Genomic DNA, 27057 nt, shown 5'->3' on the forward strand with positions numbered 1-27057 from the left:
TTTGGACCTTATCAACTTCGTTGTTTCCACATCTGCCCATCTGGTTCGAATACAGACTCCGGCACTAAAGAAAAATTCAATTTTAGTTCTTCCTTAAACTTTGTTTTTCTCACAAACCCCCCTCGATATATTATATATAAACCACGATAAGGTGCTGTATATATAAATGTGACTGCAACTGTATTATTTTGTCACTTTTTCTTTATTATTAAATGCCAATAGCGCTGAGGAACCAGCTTGAAGAAGTGACTGAGCTGAAGGAGAGGCGTTAATTACCGCATCATGCAAACCCCCTGGGTTAATTACCAGATCGCTGCTTCGATTCTGTTAGCTCAACGTGGTCAAGCTCAATTTCTCTTCAAAGGCAATTCCCCCAATCTCACCATTCCTCACACACTAAACAATTCAAAGGAAACTCAGGAAACAAATGTTCAGAGTTCTGACTAAAGTTCTCGATCTAAAATTTGAACCGTTAGTCTGTTTTCTTTCCAGATGCTGATGGGCCTGCTCTGAGTTCCTGTTTTTATTTAAGAGCTATCGATTACTGAAAACGTTTTTTTTTTTTAAAATGGAGTACTGATGCCAAAACCTTTTCAATGTTAAGACAATGGAAAAGTATCAGAATATATTTGAAAGTTTTAAAAGCCTTTTATTCTTTTAGCCTTGCCAACATGCTTCCTTCGCCCATAAACACAAAGAAAGTCTAAACAAATGTAATCAAAACCATTACTGCAAAATATAATGGATTTTTTTTTGAAGATTTTGCAGCACTGCATTTAAAGGAGATTGAGATAAAGCATAAAATATGCTGAAAAGCCAAATTGAAAGTCTTGTTGCTGGCCATATTTTATTCCTGGACTGTAAATGCAGACCGAGTGCGTTTGGTAAAAAAGGGATCAGCGTCTCCAAGTGGATTCCATCTATAAATCACAATACACCATCTGCAGTCTGTCACCAATAAAACAAAAAGGGGCAGGAAGCCATCACCCGAAGGGAAGGGAAGTCTGCAGTGGTGCAAGAAATTCCGCACAGTAACTTTTACAATATATTTTTCCATCCAATTTCTTTTTGATATTGGGGGGGGGGGGGGGAAAGGAGGGGTGGAGAACATTGGAATACATGAATGAAATGCCCTTAAAAAAAAACTTGGCAATTGTATGAACTTATTTTTAAACCCATTGCAACAATCAAATCACAATCAACAGAATAAGATTGAGTCTTTCCTTCCTCAACCGAGACAGAAACTTTTCAGCAAAAATAAAAAAGAATGATGTTTTTTATATATACACATATATATATTTGATATATCATAAATTTATACTGCGATCTTATTAAAATATTATACTGTCAGAAAACAAAATTGTATTGGGAAATCCCCATATTCCAGTGTATAACGCGTTACATTACAATATTCTGAGGTAAAAGGAAAGCGTTCAACTCAAGGGTTTGGAGAATGTTCTGGATGGTACATTTACAAGGGTTATTGTGGAAAAATATACAGCTGCCTTCAGAATTAGACTTTCAGAGTTCCAGTTGACCAAAGATCAGATTGAAAATGAAACGTTGTTGTTCTTTATTTTGGACAAACCGATGAATGAAATTGTTTTCACAACACATTTGTTACAGCCCCAGTTCTAGCCAAACGTTGAAAAGCCCACACCAGTTCTGTCTCCCTCCAAAGCCCCAAATGCCCGCAGAAATTGCTCCCCACACATACCCGTTTTAGACTCCTCAGCATTACCCTGCCAAAGGTTTAATCCCGCCGACTGGCTGACCCAGGACTGGTAGATCTAGTGGCTGGTTCACAGCAAGACAAGGGATATCTGAACCTGGTACAATTCCCAGCAATCCTTACAGTTTCCATAAAGTGATTACGTCAAACATGGAAAAGTCTGCCATTTTAAAATAAAACTTGGATTGAATATCCCCCAGTTGGGTATTAAACATTCCCATATGAATTCTCCCAACTTACACCACCTGATTTGCAGGCCTTTGCTACTCTGAACCAGTTGGTGTTGGTTGGACAACAATGATGGTGTCTTGACTTCTCTTCCCTCAGGAAAATGAGCAACTTCCCCGATGTCCAGCTGAATTTGCAAGTTCACTGTTTGGAGAATTGTGAGGATCTGTCAGTGTCCTGTTGGCATCAGTCCAGTATGACTATGCTGGTGAATCTTGAGCAACAATTCTCATTACTCCCTTCTTTTTTTGTTGTCCCTTCAACCTGGAAGGTGTTGGGATTTTTGGGCTGCAACCTTCGTGTACCTCACCTGAAAGGACCTTTCTTCACACGTGACCCTGGACACCCTTTCATCACACGTGACCCTGGACACCCTTTCATCACGTGACCCTGGACACCCTTTCATCACGTGACCCTGGACAGAGTGGCAGTCAGCTATTCAACTACAGGGGCCAAGCCTGCGCCTAATCTCGACTGATATTCCACTTACACACACACACCCCAGCAGGAGATGTTTATTGCATCCTAGCTCAGATATACGGAGACTAATTGTGATGTTCTCGACTTCTGCCTCACTCACGATCTAACTGAGAATAGGCTGCAGCGCAAACCCAGGTGCTCTTGTTCTATATGGTCAGTGTCACACTAGACGTTGCACTTACTTTCAGTCTGCTTCTGGTCAACTTCGCTCCTGCCTCCTCTTCAACATCTTGCATGTTGGTGTTCATGGTGCATGTTGTTACGTGAACAGCGCTATATAAATATTATTGTTCAGCTGTTCTTTTCGTAATGGGGGTAAGGGGTGGGTCTTTGTGGAATTATTTTAATCCAAGATAAAGTACAGCTAATTTTTTTTAATGTAACTGGTGCAGAATTTCTGTCAATTTACTTTAGCTTCTCATGTCAAAGGTACCAGGATCAGATTACACTGGAGATGCATCAGCTACCAGTGTAAGGAAGACAAGCCAAAACTAGCAAAATAAACACACTCCCAACCACAAATCACTTGGGAATGACAGTCTAGCAACTATACAATCAAATCAGGCACAAACAGAGGCTGATTCAATCTACTGTGTTGCCTGTGTTGGACACTAACATATAAAGCCTCTCTGTGTTAAAACAAATTAAAATGTTTGTTTGGCTAATGTTGTCCTGGGGGGAGGGGGGAAAGATTGGTCAGTCAAATGTTATGTTAGTTATTTTTTTCTCCAAGTACTCAAGTGTGAACAGTGGCTCGGTTGGTAGCACATTCGACTGTGAGCCAGAAGATTGTGTGAGATCTCTGCGTTCCTCCAACTCTGGCCTCTTGTCCATCCCTCACTTCCTTCTCCCCATCATTGGCGGCCGTGCCTTCAGCTAGCTAAGCCCTAAGCTCTGGAATTCCCTCCCTAAATCTCACCACCTCTCTTCCTCTTTTAAGACACTCCTTAAAACCTACCTCTTTAACCAAGCTTTTGGTCACCTGTCCTAATGTCTCTTTCTTTGGCATGATGTCAATTTTTTCTGATAATGCTCCTGTGAAGCGCCTTGGTATATTTTACTACATCAAAGGCGCTATATAGTAAATAGTTGTTATTTTTGTGTGCCCCACCTCAGGAATTGTGCTGCACTGCAGGAGTATTGTTCTTCAGGTGAGATGTTAGAATGAGATAGCCACTGCTGTTTTAGGTGAATGTTAATCATCTCATGGCACAATTCGAAGAACAGGGAGCTATCCTGACAAATATTTCCCCTTCAACCATCAAAACAGACTAACTGGTCATTTATCTCACTACTGTTTGTAGAATCTGGCTGTGCACAAAATGGCTGTGGTGTTACACAAACAACATCATTGAACTTCAAAATAATTCACTAATGACATGCTGAGAAATGGGATTAGGTTCTTCATAAGTATCTTTCATGCACACAGCTATATTTCCCTTCTGTCGCTAATGTGAGTGAGAAACCCTTGCAGGTCACTGACATTAGTAAGCAGAGAAAAGTACACCCAATACGGAACTGAACAGAGAGGAGAAGGCTACGGGGTTGGGACAGGAGAGAAGTGAAGAATGATCAACGCAGGAACTAAGTTATAGAGGTTAGCTACTGGGCCAAAGGACCTTTCCGCACAGTGACACGGTACGCTCGTGTATCTCGGATCTAAAGATGTTGCACACTCAACAAATCCTCCCTCCCAGTGCCATGAAAACAACCTCATTAATGAGTTCACAGAATACCTTCCATGTGCATTCATATTTCAACTGGAAATAGAACAGTTCTGAAATTCCACTTCACACTGTTAGCGTCCAATTCAAAACCGGTGCTGATCTTAAGCACTTAAAATGCTCTTAAGTGAGTCACTCGAACATGAAGTAATTGGTACTGTGACACTCTGTATCCCACAGCTCACAACAATACCCGCTGACATCTAGTTATAAACTCTCTGCTACCATTTCAATCCTGAAATCAGCATCATCTGTTGAAGAGGCAGTGTTCCGTCTGTTAGGGTGGGTGGGCTTCAAAGGTTAACGCAGGCAAGAGTTCAGGCAAAGGTGCAATGCTTCAGTGAAACGGCACAAGTGATTTTGGTTGGTTAAAACTTATTTTGCAGAACCAAAAGCTGTGCTTCACACATTTACTTCAAAACTGCTGAGTCGCTGATTATCTTTACTACAGCAATCTCACGTGTGCTTCATTCCCAAAACAGCACACCGATTGTGACCACCAGCACCAGGAAAGGGGGCTGGGCAACACTCGAGTTAGCAAAATGCAAATACAATTTTGCAGCGGGCAGATTGATTACATTCCCTAACATAGGCTACACAGACCAAAAGCCGACACGAAATACTATCAGAGAAAAGAATACTGTCCCTTTAAAGAAAAACATCTCAATACCTTTAGAAACCTATATTTTATCCTGAATTGGCCACACCTTTTTAAAGAGTGAAAATCTCATCTTTTGAACACTTTTCAGATACTCTCTTCCATTGTCTTAGAGCTGCACATGTCAATGACTTTATCAACACAAGCTGGTTACAGGCCTGTTCAGCTGAAACTGTACACCTATACAATGAGGGACAGGTGTATTTGAGGGCTGGGGTTTCCTGTGCATGGAAAGGTGACCGCCTTTCACATTGATTCTGCTGAATAGACGCCATAGAACTAGCACTGCATATGCTGGGACCAGAATTTGCTCATAATGCCTCCCCACAATACTGTCCATTCCAAGGGCTGTAATGAAGAAACACTGCACTTAAAGGAGTCTGCTCATAATGTAGTCATATCAATCACTAATGTGGATGCGACAATCGGGGAGCAGGGAAGATTATTCAACATTATCCAGAGATCAACCTATTCAGATAAATCTCTCTACACAGGCTGCATTACATGTAACTGCAGTATGCAGTGCAGTACACCTTACCAGAGCTGCATGTGCAAGTCAGCTACATATAACGAGTAATTTACATTTGCTTTGTGGTCAGCACATTGTAGAACTTTGCACCACTTTCCGGCGCACAGCGGCATTCCTTCTTCACATGTAGAACGGTAGGGAGGGCCAAGTTGGGTCAATGGCCCAGATTGCACTTCTCAGAAGTTCGAGTTTTTCCACTTGTGTACTGAGGCAATGAGAAAGTGTTTCTATCCCTTAAGCAGGTCTTCAGAGTCCAGGCCTTGCAGGCAGCAGCACTACAAAGGTCCCTTGAACTGATTGCCCGAGAGATGTTGCCGGATGGAAGGGTTTGAACCAGCCGCATCGCCAAGCTTACGCCAAACCACCTGAAAAGACAGACCAAGGACCGTTCAATAAAACCCACAGACAGACCCACTCTTTCCCCTCCTGAGCTCCAAACACACCATCGTCAGAAGGCACATAGGAACACGGGCAGGCCATTCGGCCCCTCGATCATACACATCCTTCCTCTTTCATCCATTGTCCCCCACGTGGAGATTGAGGCTGATTACGTGGTCTGCGACTCTTTTACTTTTCTTCCCACCATATTTTTTGTCCCCCGTCTTACTGAAGCATTCCAGTGGATCCCGCTCCCCCCGGCACCTCACCAAGTGCGAGTCTGCATGGTGAGTGTCGCCAGGTTATCCAATTGCAGGGGGACCGCTATCGCAGCCGAACCTGATCCTATCCTCACATGTGCACTTCCAACACCGATTGGTCAATAGCGATCAAGCAAGGAGACTCCTGAAAGATCTTCCCTCCCGCCCCCCCCCCCCAAGGAATGCTGAAGCTAATTTTTGTGGGTTTGCTGTCATCCCATCTGAAGTCAGCTATTTCAGATTAACCAGATCAAGATAGAAATCGCAACAGCAACCATGTAATGTTCTGACGGAAGGCCATCGACCTGAAACGTTAACTCTGTTTCTCTGCACATCCTGTTTGACCTGCTGAGTGTTTCCTGCAATTTCTGTTTTTCAGCAACTGGAAATACTGCAAACATGTAACTGCACAACTCTATAGCTAACTCAGCAGAGTTATTTCTGTTGGTTTTAATCCATCAAAGTCTACTCAACACCTGACTCTAATACCAAGATATGCTTCAACTCAGAATAAACAAAGTGGTAGATGTTGTCTTTGTGCGATAACGTATCTACCCGAAGTTTTGTTCCTTGGCTGGATTTTCGGTTCTGCTCATTTCGGGGCGGTAATGGCGGCGGGGTGGTAAAGTTTGCGCCCGGGAACAGTTTGCGCCTCAGTCAGTAAAATTCATCAGCTGGGCTGAATGTGGTGGTTACACACCTCTCTAGGCACTAGGCTGATTGAGCAAGTGAAAATCCCAAGCTAAACAGCCGGCCTCGGAGCGCTCTGAGAGAGGCCTGGGGGGGGGGGGGGGTACCTCCTGAAAAAATTCCCACCAAAAATATTCCCAATAAATAACTCACGCCACCACAACATAAATCACAGAAAAAAACCAATCACACGTACCTGAGGTGGACATTACTTACCTCACTGCGGCTGCTACAGCTCGGACCGCCAGCTTCCACAGGCGTCCCCAGCAGGGCATGCTATGGAGCGCTAAGGGTCGGGCGGCAGTCAAAAATTGAGCCGGTGTCGCAAGCAGGGGTGTTGCACACCGGCTTGCCTCTTCCAGGCGGTAATGCTCCGCGCCCCGTTGGAACCAGCACCAAAAGTCTCGGCGAAACGCAGGAAGCTGGTCGCCAGCCCAGAAGTGCTTACTGCCGCCATTGCCGCCCGTCTGGGGCGCTAACAGGGGTGGCAGAAGACTGAAAATCCAGCCCATAATTTCCTAAATATAACTTTGCAGTGTGGATTCCCATTGTGAGACATGCGTTGAAAACAATGTGCGAGAGGCTGCAATCTGATATTGTATCCGGCACGGTATCATATCTCGTTGCTCAGACAATAGAATGCTTACATTACACATTTCCCGAACAATGGCCTTCTCCTTCTCGCTCAAGTCATCGGAGTCTTCTGGCAACTGTCGATCCAGGTTGTCGTGAACTTCAAGGACCTAGAAACCCAAATTGTGCATGAAGTTAACAGTATTACAGGAAACAGCCTGAACACTCAGCTCTTTGCAGTTACACGGGAGACCCTGCCTGCCCTGGAAATGCTGCGTGTAGCTAGCATTCTTATACCTCAAATTACCTGAGAACTCACTTTAGGAGTGGAAGCGATTTCGAAGGGCTGCCTGTGACTGACTGACCTCAGATACAAAAGCCCAGCTTTCTATCCATTCTCAGAGAGTTCACGTTCACTCAGTCGGTCAATGCAGTGCCCGGTGTAGAACTGAGCCGCACAGGAGTTGCCCAGGTTCCACCCCCACTCCGTGCTGGGTTAGCTGGCTTATCGGGCAGGGAGGGGAAATAAACAAAATCAAAGCGAGGGAGCCTGATTGCCATCAAGTGGTTCCCGACTCATGTGTGAACATCAAGGATGAGGCCGCGATACACTCCAGTGTCAATCAGCCTTGCCGACAATCTCAGTCCAGGGTCACACATGAAGCCACTTGAGCAAAGTATTAGAGAGACACAGGCACTGAGGATTGGCACCTCAGCAAGAGTCCTTGCCTTCGGGAAAGGAGGGAGGCGGGGTTTTAAAAAAAAGTTAAAATGGAAATAACTTTTTAAACTTCAATGCAGCAGCATCAACAACAACTTGTATTTATGTAGCACCTTTAATGTAGTGAAACGTCCCAAGTCGCTTCACAGGAGTATTATGCGATAAAAATTTGACACCGAGCCGCATAAGTAGAAGGGTGGGAGACGCTAAATGTTACTTCTGTTTTTCTATCCACAGATGCTGCCTGACCCACTGAGATTTCCAGCATTTTCTTTTTATTTTAGATTTCAGATTCCAGCATCTGCAGTATTTAGCTTTTGTGTTGAAGTAGAAATTAGCGCAGGCGAGACATATTTTAAGGAGCGTCTTGAAGGAGAAAAGAGCGATAGAGAGGCGGTGAAGTTTAGGCAGGGAGTTCCAGAGCTTGGGGCCTGAGCAACAGAAGCACAGCCACCAATGGTTGAGTGAATATAATCAGGGATGCTCAGGAGGGCGGAATTAGAAGAGTGCAGTCAACTCAGGGGCGGGGCAGGGGGGGGGGGGTGGGGTGGGGGGAGAGTTGTGGGGCTGGAGGAGATTACAGAGATAGGGAGGGGCAAGGCCATGGAGGGATTTGAAATTAAGGATGAGAATTTTGAAATTGAGGCATTGCTTAACCAGAAGCCAGTGTAGGTCAGCGAGCACAGGGGTGATGGGTGATTGGGTCTTGGTGTGAGTTAAGACACGGGGCAACCAAATTTTGGATCACCTCTAGTTTATATAGGGTAGAATGTGGGAGGCCAGCCAGGATTGCGTTGCAATAATCAAGTCTAGCGGTAACAAAGGCATGGATGAGGGCTTCAGCAGTGGATGAGCTGAGGCAAGAGCGGAGACGGGAGATGTTACGGAGGTGGAAATAGGCGGTATTAGTTATGATGCAGGTATGTGGTCAAAGACTCATTTCAGGGTTAAATATGACGCCATGGTTACGAACAGTCTGGTTCAGCCTCAGACAGAAGTTGGGGAGAGGGATGGAGTCAGTGGCTAGGGAATGGAGTTTGTGGCGGGGACCGAAAACAATGGCTTCGGTCTTCCCAATATTCGATTGGAGAAAATTTCTGCTCATCCAGAACTGGATGTCGGACAAGCAGTCTGACAATTTAGAGGCTGTGGTGGGGTCGAGAGAAGTGGTGGTGAGGTAGAGCTGGGTGTCATCAGCGTACATGTGGAAACTGACTCTGTGTTTCTAGGTGATGTTGCCAAGGGGCAACATGTAGATATTAGTGGAATAGAAATTTGTCTTCTGCTATACGGCCCACCCGATATTCAATTCCACTGACGTCAGTGAAACCTAGTAAAGGACATATTCAACAGTCACACTATACACCTACACACAGGAACAGGAGTAGGCCGTTCAGCCCCTCCAACCTGTTCCCCCATTCCACTAGATCACGGCTGATCAGTTTTAAAATTTTCAATTGACCCCCCCCCCCCACCCAGCCTCACAGTTTTTTGCGGGAGAGAGTTCAAGATTTCCATGACGCTTCCATAGCGGCATTCCAGGTACTTTAATAGCGCAGATCATCCTTGTGACAAAAAACGTGAGCTCCAATCTTCAAAGAGATATAAAGGAATCAAAGGATATGAGGATAGGGCGGGAAAGTGGAGTTGAGGCTGAAGGTCAGCCATGTTCTTATTAAATGGTGGAGCAGGCTCGAGGGGCCGTATGGCCTACTCTTGCTCCTATTTCTTATGTTCTTAAATGCCCTAAAATTCTAGGGGAATCAAGGGATATGGGGATTGGGTGGGAAAGTGGAATTGAGGTCAAAGATCAGCCATGATATTGAATGGCAGAGCAGGCTCGAAGGGCTTTATGGCCTACTCCTACTCCTGCTCCTAATTCTTATTTTCTTATGTTCTTATCATACTTGAATGCAATCGCTTTGTTAGTGAGCATTTTGAATAGTTACCAATCTGCTTGGCTTCCAAGATATGTTTGTTTTAAATGATGCATTTCTGTTTTCGGTATTGAGGAAATACCAGGTACCTGTGAAAGCTGCGGCAACAAGGCCACTGATTGGCAGTTTTCCTGGAAAATCCCGCAATTGTGAAATTCGATCTACAAAACACTGACAAATCCCTTAACCCATGCAAGGGGGACAAATTAACAGAATGTGATTTTATGGGTAGATTTTATTCATTTCTGCTCCAGAGATGGATGTGTGTGACCTGCAAGGGGCCATTTAATGGGAATTACAGGTGGGGGTGGAGTCTGCCTGAATCCCTGCCCTGCGTCCCCGGCAGGCAAAGCTCTGGGCCAGGACGACAAAATTGGTAAAATGATCCCGATCCATGAACAAATAATCATAAAAACAAGGGTTAAAAAAAAAATCCCAGAATCCTATAAAATTAAAAATGTAATAAAAACAGAATTTGACGTTATGCAGTCACTGTAAAATGGTGGCTGTGTTAAGTCCTATTTAAGGAATCTCCACTTTAGTGAATGGGAGATGGTTTCCCCAGATTTGGTACGATGGGTGAATAGGGTGGGGGAGGAGGAAGGAGAGGCGCGAAGGGGAGGTGCAAAGGAGGCCAATTTCACCCCCTAAAGATCAAACAAAGTTATAACTTTCCACCACAACGGATGAGAATACCTGAGGAGCTGCAGATGCACTATTAGCGCGAGTGGGGAAGGCGAAAAGGGCTGCGGTGACTGAGCGCGGCGGGTTATTGACTATTAGTGGGGACATGGTCAAAGAACGAGAGAGAGTGTAGAGGTGACAACAGACCTACTGATTAAATATGTTCCTTCTATCAGCTAATCCAGAGAATAACATATGGCCCCTCTTTAGGCTAGCCAGTGAGAAGCAATGTATCTGGGAGAGGAGGGAGGGGCAGCAGTGGGGAGGGAGAGGGGGGAGAACTGCACACCAAAGTGAAAAAGGATAGCCCTGTGAACAAAACAAGAACAAACTTTGAAAAAACAGAGAGCCGGCCTTTAGCGTTATCTGAAGGACTGTTAAGTCATGGATGACTGGAACAGGACTGGCTGGGTAGTTTGGTTGTGCAGTCACTGATCGCCTCAATGCAGCGCCTCCGGCCTCTCTCCAGGTACAGGAAACAAACGCTTTCAGTCCACCAGTTCACAGAGGCTGAGTAAAAGGTCACTTCAGCATTTTTCTGGTGGTCAGTTTCAACACCCTGCACCTTTTGGGGAAGACAGGTTTTTTCAAACGAATAAAGATAATTTTTTTTGTTGGAGAAAAAATAATAGGCTGCAGCATTTTACCTTCATTGCATGCACTACAGCTTCTGGCTTTTGGGCAGTGGGGATGAATCCAGGTGGCACCACTGGAACACTGGGGTCCCCAGTCACCAGCCGCGGAGGACCCTGTTTAAAGAACACAAAAGCTGTGAGTACATTGTGTACGCCAACATGGCGGAGTGGGGCAATTGCAGGGAGTAGGGAGGGAAAGGAAAGGGGTAAACAGGCGAGAGAGAGGGAAGGGAGATGCGACGAGAAGGGAAGGGTGGTGGGAACGGAAAGAAGGGAGGGGAGAGTGACGTGTAGGGGTTGGAGCTGAGGCGAGGAATGGAAGTAAGGGGAGGGGAGGGACAAGAAAGGAAGGTAGGAGCAATGGAAAGAAAGCTGACGACCACATATCCACAGCATAACTAAGACCGCCCATTTCCACCTTCGTAACATTGCCCATCTCCGCCCTTGAGTCAGCTTATCCGCTGCTGAAACCCGCATCCATGCCTTTGTTACCTCTAGACTTGACTATTCCAACGCAATCCTGGCCGGCCTCCCACGTTCTTCCCCCCCGTAAACTTGACTGGGCTGCACGGGACCAGCAGAGAGCTGCGCAGCCACACAGCTTAAGAAGGAATGTTGGTGGTGAATAAGAGGAGTCGGAGTGGAGGAAGAGGAGGGGAGGAAGAACATAAGAAATAGGAGCAGGAGTAGGCCATACGGCCCCTCGAGCCTGCTCCGCCATTCAATAAGATCATGGCTGATCTGATCATGGACTCAGCTCCACTTCCCTGCCCGCTCACCACAACCCCTTATCATTTAAGAAACTGTCTATTTCTGTCTTAAATTTATTCAATGTCCCAGCTTCCACAGCTCTGAGGCAGAGAAGTCCACAGATTTACAATCCTCAGAGAAAAAATTTCTCATCTCAGTTTTAAATAGATGGCCCCTTATTCTAAGAACCCTCTAGTCCTCATTAGTCAGCAAATTGTGTTAGGGAAATTAATGGGATTGAAGGCCGATAAATCCCCAGGGCCTGATAGTCTGCATCCCAGAGTATTTAAGGAAGTGGCCCTAGAAATAGTGGATGCATTGGTGGTCATTTTCCAACAGTCTATCGACTCTGGATCAGTTCCTATGGACTGGAGGGTAGCTAATGTAATACCACTTTTTAAAAAAGGAGGGAGAGAGAAAACAGGAAATTCAAGACCAGTCAGCCTGACATCGGTGGTGGGGATAATGTTGGAATCAATTATTAAAGGTGTAATAGCAGCACATTTGGAAAGCAGCGATAGGATCGGTCCAAGTCAGCATGGATTTATGAAAGGGAAATCATGCTTGACAAATCTTTTAGAATTTTTTGAGGATGTAACTAGTAGAGTGGACAAGGGGGAGCCAGTGGATGTGGTGTATTTAGACTTTCAAAAGGCTTTTGACAAGGTCCCACATAAGAGATTAGTGTGCAAAATTAAAGCATATGGTATTGGGAGTAATGTACTGATGTGGATCGAGAACTGGTTGGCAGACAGGAAGCAGAGAGTAGGAATAAACGGGTCCTTTTCAGAATGGCAGGCAGTGACTTGTGGGATACCGCATGGTTCAGTGCTGGGACCCCAGCTATTTACAATGTACATTAATGAATTAGATGAAGGAATTGAATGTAATATCTCAAAGTTTGCAGATGACACTAAGCTGGGTGGCAGTGTGAGCTGTGAGGAGGATGCTAAGAGGCTGTTGGGTGATTTGGACAGGTTAGATGAGTGGGCAAATACATGGCAGATGCAGTATAATGTAGATAAATGGGAGGTTATCTACTTTGATGATAAAAACAGGAGGGCTGATTATTATATGAATGGTGACAGATTGGTAATGGGGGAAGTGCAAGGAGACTTGGGTGTCATGGTACATCGGTCATTGAAGGTTGGCATACAGATGCAGCAGGCAGCAAAGAAAGCAAATGGCATGTTGGCCTCCATAGCGAGAGGATTCGAGTATAGGAGCAGGGAGGTCTTACTACAGTTGTACAGGGCCTTGGTAAGGCCACATCTTGAATATTGTGTACAGTTTCGGTCTCCTAATCTGAGGAAGGACATTCTTGCATTTGAGGGAAAGCAGTGAAGGTTCAGCAGACTGATTCCTGGGATGACAGGACTGACATGAAGAAAGACTGGATCGACTAGGCTTGTATTCAATGGAATTTAGAAGAATGAGAGGGGATCGCATAGAAACTTATAAAATTCTGACAGGATTCAACAGGTTAGATGCAGAAAGAATGTCCCCGATGTTGGGGAAGTCCAGAACCAGGGTTCACAGTCTAAGGATAAGGCTAAGCCATTTAGGACTGAGATGAGGAGAAACTTCTTCAGAGTTGTGGGCATGTGGACTTCTTTACCACAGAAAGTTGTTGGGGCCAGTTCGTTAGATATATTCAAAAGGGAGTTAGATGTGGCCCTCACAGCTAAAGGGATCAAGGGGTATGGAGAGAAAGCAGGAATGGGGTACTGAAATGCATGATCAGCCATGATCATATTGAATAGTGGTGCAGGCTCGAAGGGCCAAATGGCCTACTCCTGCACCTATGTTCTATGTTTCTATGTTTCTAGTCAACCCCATCAGTGGAAACATCCTCTCTGCAGCCACCTTGTCAAGCCCCCTCATAATCTTATACGTTTCTATAAGATCACCTTTCATTCTTCTGAATTCCAATGAATAGAGGTCCAACCGACTCAACCTTTCCTCATAAGTCAACCCCCTCATCCCCGGAATCAACCTAGTGAACCTTCTCTGAACGATCTCCAAAGCAAGTATATCCTTTCATAAATATGGAAACCAAAACTGCACGCAGTATTCCAGGTGTGGCCTCACAAATACCCTGTATCGCTGTAGCAAGACTTCCCTGCTTTTATACTCCATCCCCTTTGCAATAAAGGCCAAGATTCCATTGGCCTTCCTGATCACTTGCTGTACCTGCATACTATCCTTTTGTGTTTCATGCACAAGTACCCCCAGGTCCCGCTGTACTGCAGCACTTTGCAATCTTTCTCCATTTAAATAATAACTTGCTCTTTGATGTTTTTCTGCCGAAGTGCATGACTTCACACTTTCCAACATTATACTCCATCTGCCAAAATATATGGGGGGGAAAGTGGAGTGGTGGGAGGGGGGGGGGAAAGAGGAGGGAGAAAGAGAACTGAGGGGGAAGAAAGGGAAAGTGAGGGAGGTGTTGGAACTAGGAAAGGTGAAAATGGGTGCATTTCAGTGAAAATGGGTGCATTTCTATTACTTGCTTGAGCTAGCTGCCATTAAAATACAGCAATTTGCAAATAAGATCCTGTGGCGAGAACATCTTTTGTGGAACAAGACATGATGGCACTGCATAAGATTATCTAATTTTACTATGTAGCTTCTGGGAACTGATTTTAAAGTGAATGGTGTAATTTCAACCTCTATAAACACTTGAACGTCCCTTGCACCAAAGATGAAAGGAATGGACGGCTGCAAAGGTTCTGTTCAAGTGGTTGCAGGATTTCCTGTCTTTTAAGTGTGGACAAGCCCACAAAAGAAAACCTACCACACACCAGGAATAAAAGCCCTTTTCCTGACTCCATTATTCAACACCCAGAGAGCTCTCAGCAAGGAACAATGAAACAAATTACTAAACCAACTATGAACTTCCCCAACAAGCCCAGTAATGCTTTACCTGCCTCCGGGCATCATTTATTTTAAATTTAATATACATGCCACTTCTAGAGGAGGGGGGGGGGGGGGGGGGGGGAGGGAGGAGGGGGAGGGGGGAAATGTAGGATAAACTTTCAAGTAGGTTAAAATAGCTTTGAGGAATTAAATCAACGTGTTCTTATCTTCCCTCAGGCTCAAGCGAACAGATTGAAGCTGCACAGTTTAAGGGAGATAAAAAGAACTGCCTGTCATGAGTTGAAGTATCGCTGAAAGGTCTCGGTGCTGCAGCTGCAATTGCACACTACAGCGGAATTCTTTGTCATTTAAAAGACTCCGGTTCAGGTTAGTCATAGAAATACGCAGAAGCTACAACATGGAAACAGGCCAGTCAGCCCAAGCAGGCCACGTGGCCATTTACCCTCCACACGGTCTTTTGGAGCCTATGGCGAGAGATGACCACTTGTTCCAAGCACTACTCTCAGGACATTTTTGACATTTAGAATTTCTGCAGTTCAGATTGCAGGGTCGCAATGTCCGTGCTGTCTGCCCGCGGCTCTCGGGCGAGATGTTAAACAGAGGCCCTCTCTGCCCTCTCCGGTGGACGTAAAAGATCCCATGGTGCTATTTCGAAGAAGAGCAGTGGGGAGTTATGCCCGGTGCCCTGGCCGATATTTATCCCTCAATCAAAATAACATAACGGATTATTTAGTCGTTAGTACATTGCTGTTTGTGGGAGCTTGCTCTGCGCAAAGTGGCTGCCGTGTATCCCACGGTACAACAGTGACTACACTCCAAAAGTACGTTTTATAATGGGGAAGCTAGAAATGGCAGACCAATTGAACAAATACTTTGGTTCTGTCTTCACGAAGGAAGACACAAATAACCTTCCGGAAGTACTAGGGGACCGAGGGTCTAGTGAGAAGGAGGAACTGAAGAATATCCTTATTAGGTGGGAAATTGTGTTGGGGAAATTGATGGGATTGAAGGCTGATAAATCCCCGGGGCCTTATCTGCATCCCAGAGTACTTAAGGAAGTGGCCCTAGAAATAGCATTGGTGATCATTCTTCAACAGTCTATCGACTCTGGATCAGTTCCTATGGACTGGAGAGAAGCTAATGTAACAGCACTTTTTACAAAAGGAGGGAGAGAGAAAATGGGTAATTATAGACTGGTTAGCCTGACATCAGTGGTGGGGAAAATGTTGGAATCAATTATTAAGGATGAAATAGCAGCGCATTTAGAAAGCAGTGACAGGATCGGTCCAAGTCAGCATGGATTTATGAAGGGGAAATCATGCTTGACAAATCTTCTGGAATTTTTTGAGGATGTAACTAGTAGAGTGGACAAGGGAGAACCAGTGGATGTGGTGTATTAGGACTTTCAAAAGGCTTTTGACAAGGTCCCACATAAGAAATTGGTGTGCAAAATCAAAGCACATGGTATTGGGGTAATGTACTGACGTGGGTAGAGAACTGGTTGGCAGACAGGAAGCAGAGAGTCGGGATAAACGGGTCCTTTTCGGAATGGGAGGCAGTGACTAGTGGAGTGCCGCAGAGTTCAGTGCTGGGACCCCAGCCCTTTACAATATACATTAATGATTTGGATGAAGGAATTGAGTGTAATATCTCCAAGTTTGCAGTAGACACTAAACAGGGTGGCGGTGTGAGCTGTGAGGAGGATGCTAAGAGACTGCAGGGTGATTTGGACAGGTTAGGTGAGTGGGCAAATGCATGGCAGATGCAGTATAATGTGGATAAATGTGATTATCCACTTTGGGGACAAAAACACGGAGGCCGATTATTATCTGAATGGCGGCAGATTAGGAAAAGGGGAGGTGCAATGAGACCTGGGTGTTATGGTTCATCAGTCATTGAAAGTCGGCATGCAGGTACAGCAGGCGGTGAAGAAGGCAAATGGCATGTTGGTCTTCATAGCTAGGGGATTTGAATATAGAAGCAGGGAGGTCGAACTGCAATTGTACAGGGCCTTGGTGAGGCCTCACCTGGAATATTGTGTTCAGTTTTGGTCTCCTAATCTGAGGAAGGATGTTCTTCTATTGAGGGAGTGCAGCAAAGGTTCACCAGACTGATTCCAGGGATGGCTGGACTGACATGAGGAGAGACTGGATCAACTAGACCTTTATACACTGGAGTTTAGAAGGATGAGAGGGGATCTCATAGAAACATACAAGATTCTGACGGGACGGGACAGGTTAGATGCGGGAAGAATGTTCCCGATGTTGGGGAAGTCCAGAACCAGGGGACACAGTCTTAGAATAAGGGGTAGGCCATTTAGGACAGAGATGAGGAGAAACTTCTTCACTCAGAGTTCTTAACCTGTGGAATTCCCTGCCGCAGAAAGTTGTTGATGCCAGTTCATTGGATAGATTCAAGAGGGAGTTAGATATGGCTCTTACGGCTAAAGGGATCAAGGGGTATGGAGAGAAAGCAGGAAAGGGGTACTGAAGGAATGATCAGTCATGATCTTATTGAATGGCGGTGCAGGCTCGAAGGGCCGAATGGCCTACTCCTGCACCTATTTTCTATGTTTCATTGGCTGTAAAACGCTTTGAGATGTCTGGTGGTCGTGAGAGGCACTATATAAATCCAAGTCTTTCTAATCTTTCTTTTCTTTACCTCTCCGGCCGAGAGACTTGCACTAAAGATGGGTCGATGAGTCCTCTCCCCGCCCTGCTCCACTGGCACCTTCTCCTCCTTCGAGTACCTCACCTTATTCCACCCCTTTAAAATCCTCGTTCCCTACTACCCTCCAAACCACACCACACAGTTCTCCGAGATAGTGATTTCAATCCCCATCCCAATTCACCTTGTCCTCCTGAAACCTCTTGCTCCATATCAACTCTCCTACCCATAATTATGGCCAGCCCCTCAAACTTAACATCTCCCGTAGTCTCTCAACTCCCATGGTCTCAACCACAGACAAGAACATCTTCAACCATTTCCTTGTATCTCTGACCATCCACAACCTCCTACCCGGTTCCTTCTTTGTCTCTGGAAAATAAACTCTCCTGCAAGTCATTTACAACAACTTGCATTTCGATACCCCTTTATTGTAGCAAAATGTCTCAAGGTACTGACACCAAGATACCAGGTCACCAAGCTTGGTCAAAGAGGTAGATTTTAAGGAGCGTCAAAAGAGGAAAGATAGAGAGGCGGAGAGGTATAGGGAGGGAATTCCAGAGCTTAGGATCTAGTCAGCTGAAGGCACGGCTGCCAATGGTGGAGCGATTCAAATTGGGGATGCGCAAGAGGCCTGAACTGGAGGAACAAACGCACTTTCAAGCTGGCAATTGTCTCGCCTTTGGCTTTCTACACACCACAAGACTTCTGCAGCTGTTGATCTGCACTACTGCCTTATCCCCAGTAAACCCTTTACTCTCTTTCATTCTGGTCATTCCCTTGGCATGGCCCCCAACTTTTCTCCCTCAAATCTAAGTGGCGCAGACTTCGGCGTATCTGGTGCACAACTGGTTTAGCCATCCATTGCCACCGCATCAAGCAGTATCGGGCTTCACTCTCTTCTGCCAAAAGAAAATCATGCATTTATATAGCACCTTTCAGGACCTCAGGATGTCCCAAAGCACTTTACAGCAAATGAAGTACTTTTGAAGTGCGGTCACTGTTTTAATGTAGGAGACGCGGCAGCCAATTTGCATACATCAAGCTCCCACAAGCAGCAATGTGATAGTGACCAGATAATCTGTTCTTTTTAAGTGATGTTGACTGAGGTATAAATATTGGCCAGGACACCGACAGTAACAACTTTCAACTTAAGCTCCTGTGCCCTGCACCCTCACCTCCAACAAGTGCGAGGAGCCCATAGATGTCTTTGCCACTGAGATTCAGACCATTCATTCAGATGCCTCTGTAGATTCTCCCGGACCCTCAGGCCATCGCCGCCTTCGAAGCTTCTCACTCGCGCCGAACCTCCAAATGCCATGCTCGCAGGCAGAGTTAAAATCAATGCTGTGGGGTCAGTAACCATATCTACACTGATAACACTCAGCTCTACCTCTCCATTGTCTCTCTCATCCCCTCCCTGCCTCAGTGCTGTCAGAGGATGAGCCACAATTTCTTTCCTAGTTAAACGTTGGGACAAAGTCATCGTTTCCAGCTCCCGCCACAAATTCCGTATCCTAACCAGATTCCATCCCCCACTACGATCACTGCCTCTAGCTGAACCAGACTGCTTGCAACCTCGGTATCCTGTTCAAGGGATTAAGGGGTAATGGGGAGCGGGCAGGGAAGTGGACCTGAGTCCATGATCGGATCAGCCATGATCGCATTAAATGCCAAATGGCGGAGCAGGTTCGAGGGGCCGTATGACCTACTCCTGCTCCAATTACTTATGTTCTTATGTTAAACCCCGTGCTGAGCTTCCAACCCCATGTCTACCCCGTCACAAAGACCGCATACTTTCACCTATGTAATGTTATCTGCCTCTGCCCATGCCACAGCCCAGAAGTTGCTGAATTTCTCATCCATGTCCTTTGTCACCTGAAGGCTCGACTATTCCAATTCGCTCCTGGTCAGCTTCCCATCCTCCACCCTCTCTATACTTCTGCTCACCCATCACCCCTGTCCTTGTTGATCTGACTCCCAGTCTCCCAACACCTCCAATAAAAAAATTCTCATCCTCACATTTAAATCGCTTCTTGGACTCACCCTTCATATCTCGGTCAACCCCTCCAGCCCTACAACCTCACCCCAGGACTCTCCATTGCTCGGACGGTGGCCTCTTGTACATTCCCCACCCCTTCCTTTACCCTACCATTGTCGGCTATTCCTGCAGTCGTCCAGGCCCCACGGAATATAACCTTTAAACTCCTCTGCCTAGCCACCATCCTTTAAAGATCCTCCTCAAAACCCCTCCGAATATCTCCATCTTTGCCTTGGTGTACATATCGATCTGACTATGTTTTTTGTGAAGTGTTGTGGGACTTTTTTCCACATTAAAGATACCGCAGGCTTTGTTGTTTCAGCAGTGAATACCCAGTATGCCAACACAAGGATTCTGTTTTCCTGTGATCCGCACTGAAGTAATGCTAAATGTAAAAGGAGGGGGGGTGCTTACGATCAGTAAAATATGTTGGCAGAGCACTTTGTCAGACCAGTAAACTGAGAAGAGTGCAACAAGACAACCTGTGATGTAAACTGTTACATTTCTTTCTAATTAATGAGTAGTTTAAATGTAACTTGTGGCGATTCAGGATGTTAAAGCTCAAAACTATACAAGATAATAACATAAGTGGCAGCCTTGGCTCAGTGGGAGCACTCTTGCCTGTCAGTCAGAAGGTTGAGTGTTACAAGCCCCACTCCAGGATTTGAACATATGATCTGGCTGACACTTCAGCGCAGTGCTGAGGGAGTGCTGCACTGTTGGGGGTGCTGTCTTTTGAGATGTTAAACTGAGGCCCTGTCCGTCCCATCAGAAGGATGTAAATGATCCTGTGGCTCTATTCAAAGAAGAGCAGGGTGGTCGCCCAGTGTCTTGGCAAACAGTTATCCCTCAATCTAAACCACCAAAAGTAGATTAACTGGTTATTGACCTAATTCTTCTTTAAGAACATAACAACATAAGAAATAGGAGCAAGAGTAGGCCATATGGCCCCTCGAGCCTGCTCCACCATTCAATAAGATCATGGCTGACCTGATCATGCACTCAGCTCCACTTCCCGCCCGTTCCCCATAACCCCTTGTCCCCTTATAGAAAAACAGAAATTAGGTGCACGAGTAGGCCCTTCGAGCCTGCACCACCATTCAATATGATCATGGCTGATCATCCACCTCTGTACCCCTTTCCTGCTTTCTCTCCATACCCCTTGATCCCTTTAGCCATAAGGGCCATATCTAACTCCCTCTTGAATATATCCAATGAACTGTCATGAACAACACTCTGCAGTACAGAATTCCACAGGTTAACAACTCTCTGAGTGAAGAAGTTTCTCCTCATCTCAGTCCTAAATGGCTTACCCCTTATCATAGACTGTGTCCCCTGGTTCTGGACTTCCCCAACATCGAGAACACTCTTCCTGCATCTAACCTGTCCAGTCCCATCAGAATTTTATATGTTTCTATGAGATCCCCTTCTCATCCTTCTATACTCCAATGAATACAGGCCCAGTCGATCCAGTCTCTCCTCATATGTCAGTCCTGCCATCTCGGGAATCAGTCTGGTGAACCTTCGCTGCGCTCCTAGCAATTATCGTTTAAGAAACTGTCTATTTCTGTCTTAAATTTATTCAGTGTCTCAGCTTCCACAGCTTTTTGAGGCACCAAATTCCACAGATTAACAACTCTCTAAGAGAAGGAATTTCTCCTCATCTCTGTTTTAAATGGGTGCCCCCTTATTCTAAGATCATGCCCTCTAGTTCTAGTCTCCCCCATCAGTGGAAACACCCTCTCTGCATCCACCTTGTCAAGCCCCCTCATAATCTTATACGTTGCGATAAGATCACCTCTCAATCTTCTGAATTCCAATGAATAGAGGTCCAACCTACTCACCCTTTCCTCATAAGTCAACCCCCTCATCCCCAGAATCAACCTGGTGAACCTTCTCTGAACTGCCTCCAAAGCAAGTACATCCTTTCGTAAATATGGAAACCACAACTGCATGCAGTATTCCAGGTGTGGCCTCACCAATACCTTATATAGCCGTAGCAAGACTTCCCTGCTTTTATACTCCATCTCCTTTGCAATAAAGGCCAAGATACCATCGGCCTTCCTGATCATTTGCTGTAACTGCATACTATCCTTTTGTGTTTCATGCATAAATACCCCCAGGTCCCGCTGTACTGCAGCACTTTGCAATCTTGCTCCATTTAAATAATAACTTGCTCTTTGATTTTTTTTCTGCCGAAGTGCATGACCTCACACTTTCCAACATTATACTCCATCTGCCAAATTTTTGCCCACTCACTTAGCCTGTCTATGTCCTTTTGCAGATTTTTTGTGTCCTCCTCACACATTGCTTTTCCTCCCATCTTTGTATCGTTAGCAAACTTGGCTACATTACACTCAGTCCTTTCTTCCAAGTCGTTAATATAGATTGTAAAGAGTTGGGGTCCCAGCACTGATCCCTGCAGCACCCCGCTAGTTACTGGTTGTCAACCAGAGAATGAACCATTTATCCCGACTCTCTGTTTTCTGTTAGTTAGTCAATCCTCTATCCATGCTAATATATTACCCCCAATCCCATGAACTTTTATCTTGTGCAATAACCGTTTATGTGGCATCTTGTTAAATGCCTTCTGGAGATCCAAATACATCACATCCACTGGTTCCCCTTTATCCACCCTGTTCGTTACATCCTCAAAGAATTCCAGCAAATTTGTCAAACATGACTTCCCCTTCATAAATCCATGCTGACTCTGCCTGACCGAATTTTGCTTTTCCAAATGTCCTGCTACTGCTTCTTTAATAACGGACTCCAACATTTTCCCAACAACAGATGTTAGGCTAACTTGTTGGAGCTTGCTGTGCACACCTTGCCTATAAAACAGTGACTTTTTAAAAATTCGTTCATGGGATATGGGCGTTGCTGGCAAGGCTGGCAGTTATTGCCCATCCCTAATTGCCCTTGAGAAGGTGGTGGTGAGCCGCCTTCTTGAACTGCTGCAATCTGTGTGGTAAAGGTACTCCCACAGTGCTGTTAAGGAGGGAGTTCCAGGATTTTGACCCAGCAACGATGAAGGAACGGTGATATAATTCCAAGTCAGGATGATGTGTAACTTGGAGGGGAATTTGCAGGTGATGGTGTTCCCATGTGCCTGCTGCCCGTGTCTTTCTAGTGGTAGAGGTCGCGGGTTTGGGAGGTGCTGCTGAAGAAGCCTTGGCGAGTTGCTTTAGAGCATCTTGTAGATGGTACTCACTGCAGCCAGGGTACGCCGGTGGTGGAGGGAGTGACTGTTTAAGGTGATGGATGGGGTGCCAATCAAGCGGGCTGCTCTGTCCTGGATGGTGTCTTGCTTCTTGAGTGTTGTTGGAGCTGCGCTCATCCAGGCAAGTGGAAAGTATTCCATCCCACATCTGACTTGTGCCTTGTAGATGGTGGAAAAAATCTGGGGAGTCAGGAGGTGAGACACTCGCCGCAGAATACCCAGCCTCTGACCTGCTCTTGTTGCCACAGTATTTATGTGGCTGGTCCAATTAAGTTTCTGGTCAATGGTGACTCCCAGGATGTTGATGGTGGGGGATTCGGCAATGGTAATGCTATTGAATATCAAGGGAGGATGGTTAGATTCTCATTTGTTGGAGATAGTCATTGCCTGGCACTTGTGTGGCACAAAGGTTACTTGCCACTTATCGGTCCAAGCCTGAATGTCGTCCGAGTCTTGCTGCATGCAGGCATGAACTGCTTCATTATCTTAGGATTTGCGAATGGCACTGAACACTGCAATCATCAGCGAACATTTCCACTTCTAACCTTATGATGGAGGGAAGGTCATTGATGAAGCAGCTGAAGATGGTTGGGCCTTGGATACTGCCCTGAGAAATTCCTGCAGCGATGTCCTGGGGCTGTGATGATTGACCTCCAACCACCACAACCATCTTCCTTTGTGCTAGATATGACTCCAGCCAGTGGAGTCGGCCATCTCGGTCAGTACTGGAGCTAGCGAGCCTCTCTTGGTGATGGACATTGAAGTCTCTGACCCAGGAGTACATTCTGTGTCCTTGCTTCCCTCAGTGCTTCTTCTAAGAGGTGAGCCGTACAGGTGCAGCGTCCCGAATCCGGAACTCCAAAAACTGGAATTGTCCAAAAACCGGACATTTTGCGCATAGCTGATGGAGTCACCCAGAATCATTGTCTGAAAAACAGACATTCTTGAGGCAAAACCCAAAATCCGGCACAGGTTCGGTCAAGGATTTCAGATTTCAGACAAGAAAATCAATCAGACATCCAGAATCCTCGACCGAATCCGTGCCGGATCTCGTGTTTTGCCGGATTTCGGACCTCGCCGTTCAAAACCCAGCACGGATTCGGTTGAGGATTCTGGATTTCAGACTTTTTATTTTCTTGTCTGAAATTCAGAAAAACCCAAAAACTGAAACAGATTTGGTCCCAAGGATTCCGAATTTCGGATGTTGTACTTGTACTGATTCATCAGCTGAGGGAGGGCAGTAGGTTTTCAGCAGGTTTCCTTCTGCACGTCAAAAAATAATTCAGTGGCTGTGAAGCATTTTGGAGCATCCTGAGGACATAAAAGTTTCTATCTAAAGGCAAGTTATTTTTTATGTTGCATCAAGTTGCCCTCAAATAGCTCTTTGAAATAAAGTTTGGCGAAATCCAGGTAAATCCTTATCCAGGGGGCACTCTTTCATATTGCTCTGATCACCCATTTTTAGCTTTCTGTTGCTCAATTTTCTTCCATTCCGTTAAAATGTTTCTCTTCCTTTCCCCACCCCCCATCCCATTTCTCTTATCCTTCATCATTTCTCAATCCTCCTCCCACGCAGTCTTCATATCTGAATACATTCCCCTTTTATGCACGGCTGCACACAGAAGCGATCCGTTAACTGGAATCACAAGGATGGAACTGTCAACTCTCCTCTTGTCAGGAGAGTGACTGCTTCCTGCCAGAATAATCTGCGTGTGCTCACTGTGTCTATCGGCTGCTGCTCAATCTCAACACCAGCTCCGTTTGACTAAATGAAAAGATTATTTCTCGTGTAATAAAATGGGTCAGTAAGAGTAGGTGACCCAGGGTGTATCTGTCCACACCTCTCACAGTTCCAGTGCCTGCTATCCTTCCCCCCACCCCATCAGTGTTAAAACACCAAACCCCTGTCAACAGCACCAGGATTGACAACCGACTCAGTCGTGTACAAAAATTGATGGGATACATACGTCTACTGCTGCTATACTGCCCGGAAATATCACTCCACGCCCCAGATTTTTATAACCACCCTTGATCCTACCAACAGCACTCCCTTCCTTACTTTCCCAAATCGAACATTTAAAGAAAAACATTCTACTGGATGATATCAGTATCGGTCACTCTTACCACTCTGCAATAGACTTGCTGCTTATAAACAATCTTGAAGCAATTTTTTTTCCAGAATTTTTATGAAATTCTGCTCCAATGACAGTTTGAATGAGATAAGTGGCATGTGAGTAAGACTCTGACTGAGACCAGTTACTCACTGGACAAACTCACTGAACCATTGTAAGATTGTTCCCGATGTTGGGGAAGTCCAGAACCAGGGGACATAGTCTAAGGATAAGGGGTAAGCCATTTAGAACTGAGATGAGGAGAAACTTCTTCACTCAGAGAGTGGTGAACCTGTGGAATTCCCTCCCGCAGAGAGTTGTTGATGCCAGTTCATTGGATATATTCAAGAGGGAATTAGATATGGCCCTTACGGCTAAAGGGATCAAGGGGTATGGAAAGCAGGAAAGGGGTACCGAGGTGAATAATCAGCCATGATCTTATTGAATGGCGGTGCAGGCTCGAAGGGCCGAATGGCCGACTCCTGCACCTATTTTCTACGTTTCTATGTTTCTAAGTTGCCTTGGAGTGAAATCACATGATGCTGTGGAGGTGGCTTTAGTTTTCATTGTGGCGCTTTAGTAGTGAAAACTGACTTAAAAACCTTTAATGCCTCCTCATCATAGGAACAGGAGTGAATTAATCAAATCGACTGTGCATTTTAAAACTGCTCCCAAACTGTTTTTGGGAAAATGACCCCACAGCACAAGTTCCAGGTTTTGGCCACACTGTCAAAGGATGGTTTGCATTCAACAGTTTGGGAGCAGTTTTAAAATGCACAGTCGATTTGATTAATTTACTCCTGTTCCTATGATGAGGAGGCATTAAAGGTTTTTAAGTCAGTTTTCACTACTAAAGCACCACAATGAAAACTAAAGCCACAATCTCACCCCTTGTCATTAAGATGTGTGATTCTACTCTGGGAGGTCCCAATCTGGGGACAGTAACCGTTGACTACAAATGGGCACCTCGTAGGAACTGGCTCAGAAACACCACTAACGATTGTCAAGAAGCAAATTACCTGCCTGTATTCTCGGCCAGGGAAAGATTGCACTTCACAAATGTAAAAATGTTCCTTTTTAAGCACTGAAAATGCGAGCCCCTGCTGATGATGTGAGCACAGAGCGTGGAACCTGGGTTATGATACTATGGCCCTGGCTCGGACTCATGCTCAAATCTAGTGAGCCTCCCACACCCAACCTCGCCATCTTTGCCCGAAAATGAAGATCGGGGGGAGAAGGGTTTTTACAATCTCCCAAACAGCCGCACAGAAAGTAACGAGCACAAGACAGTTCAAAGATATGCAATTAGATGGGCGCAACTGTCAGGCTTCTGTCAGTTAAGTGACATGCGCTCCTTCGGTGAAATGTGCACACACTCGAAACCCAGGCCAGCGAACAGGACACAGCGCTGAACAGGCTGCACATTTCAACTTCAAACACAACCTTGATAGTTATTCCCAGGCTACATCTCTTTACACTTTCAGAGGAAACTCCCCAGTTGGCCAAGAACAGCATATGAAGGACAGTTAAAAGAAGACGTTGACTTTTATGCTCAAGTAAGAGTCTAGTGGATAAATGCACCAGCTGGTGAGGTGTTAGGTCGTACAGGCTGGAGAGGCGTCCATCTGTGTCGAGTATACTTATTCTAACCAAGGCGATGGCCAAAATTGGATTCCGTGGGCTGGACTTTTACTCGGAGGAGGGGAGGGACCGGGGAGGGAAGAGAGGCAAAAGTTTCCCTCAGGCCCTGCCGAATTTAACGGCAGAACAAGATTAAAATTTTTTTTTTCCGTTTCCCGGCCACAGCCAGCCAGATGGATGCAAAAGATCCCATGAGCTGTGGCTCAGTGGGTAGCACTTTCGCCTCTGAGTCAGAGGGTTGTGGGTTCAAGTCCCACTCCAGGAATTTGAGTACATTAAAAAAATCTAGGCTGACACTCCAGCGCAGAGCTGAGGGAGTGCTGTACTGCTTGAGGTGCTGCCTTTCGGATGAAGTGTTAAACCGAGGCCCCTTCTGCCCTCTCAGGTGGACGTAAACGATCCCATGGCGTTATTTCGAAGAAGAGCAGGGGAGTTCTCCCCGGTGTCCTGGCCAATATTTATCCCTCAATCAACATAACAAAAACAGATTATCATATTGCTGTTTGTGGGAGTTTGTAGTG

At 45.6% G+C, this 27057-nt stretch overlaps 1 protein-coding gene across 1 annotated transcript in view; it reads right to left on the reverse strand.

The window, feature by feature from the left end:
* Positions 1–4144: 4144 nt before the first annotated feature.
* LOC139262376 (coiled-coil domain-containing protein 85C-like) overlaps positions 4145–27057 on the reverse strand; it is a 249274-nt gene continuing 226361 nt past the window's right edge. Inside the window, exons 4-6 of the mRNA XM_070877564.1 lie at positions 11242–11343; positions 7327–7422; positions 4145–5716 (exon numbers count right to left, since the gene is read on the reverse strand). Coding sequence (XP_070733665.1) covers positions 5627–5716; positions 7327–7422; positions 11242–11343 — 288 coding nt within the window. The 3' untranslated portion in view covers positions 4145–5626. The remainder of the gene's footprint in view (positions 5717–7326; positions 7423–11241; positions 11344–27057) is intronic.

Source organism: Pristiophorus japonicus, chromosome 4, assembly GCF_044704955.1.
Source record: "Pristiophorus japonicus isolate sPriJap1 chromosome 4, sPriJap1.hap1, whole genome shotgun sequence".
Taxonomy (NCBI): domain Eukaryota; kingdom Metazoa; phylum Chordata; class Chondrichthyes; family Pristiophoridae; genus Pristiophorus; species Pristiophorus japonicus.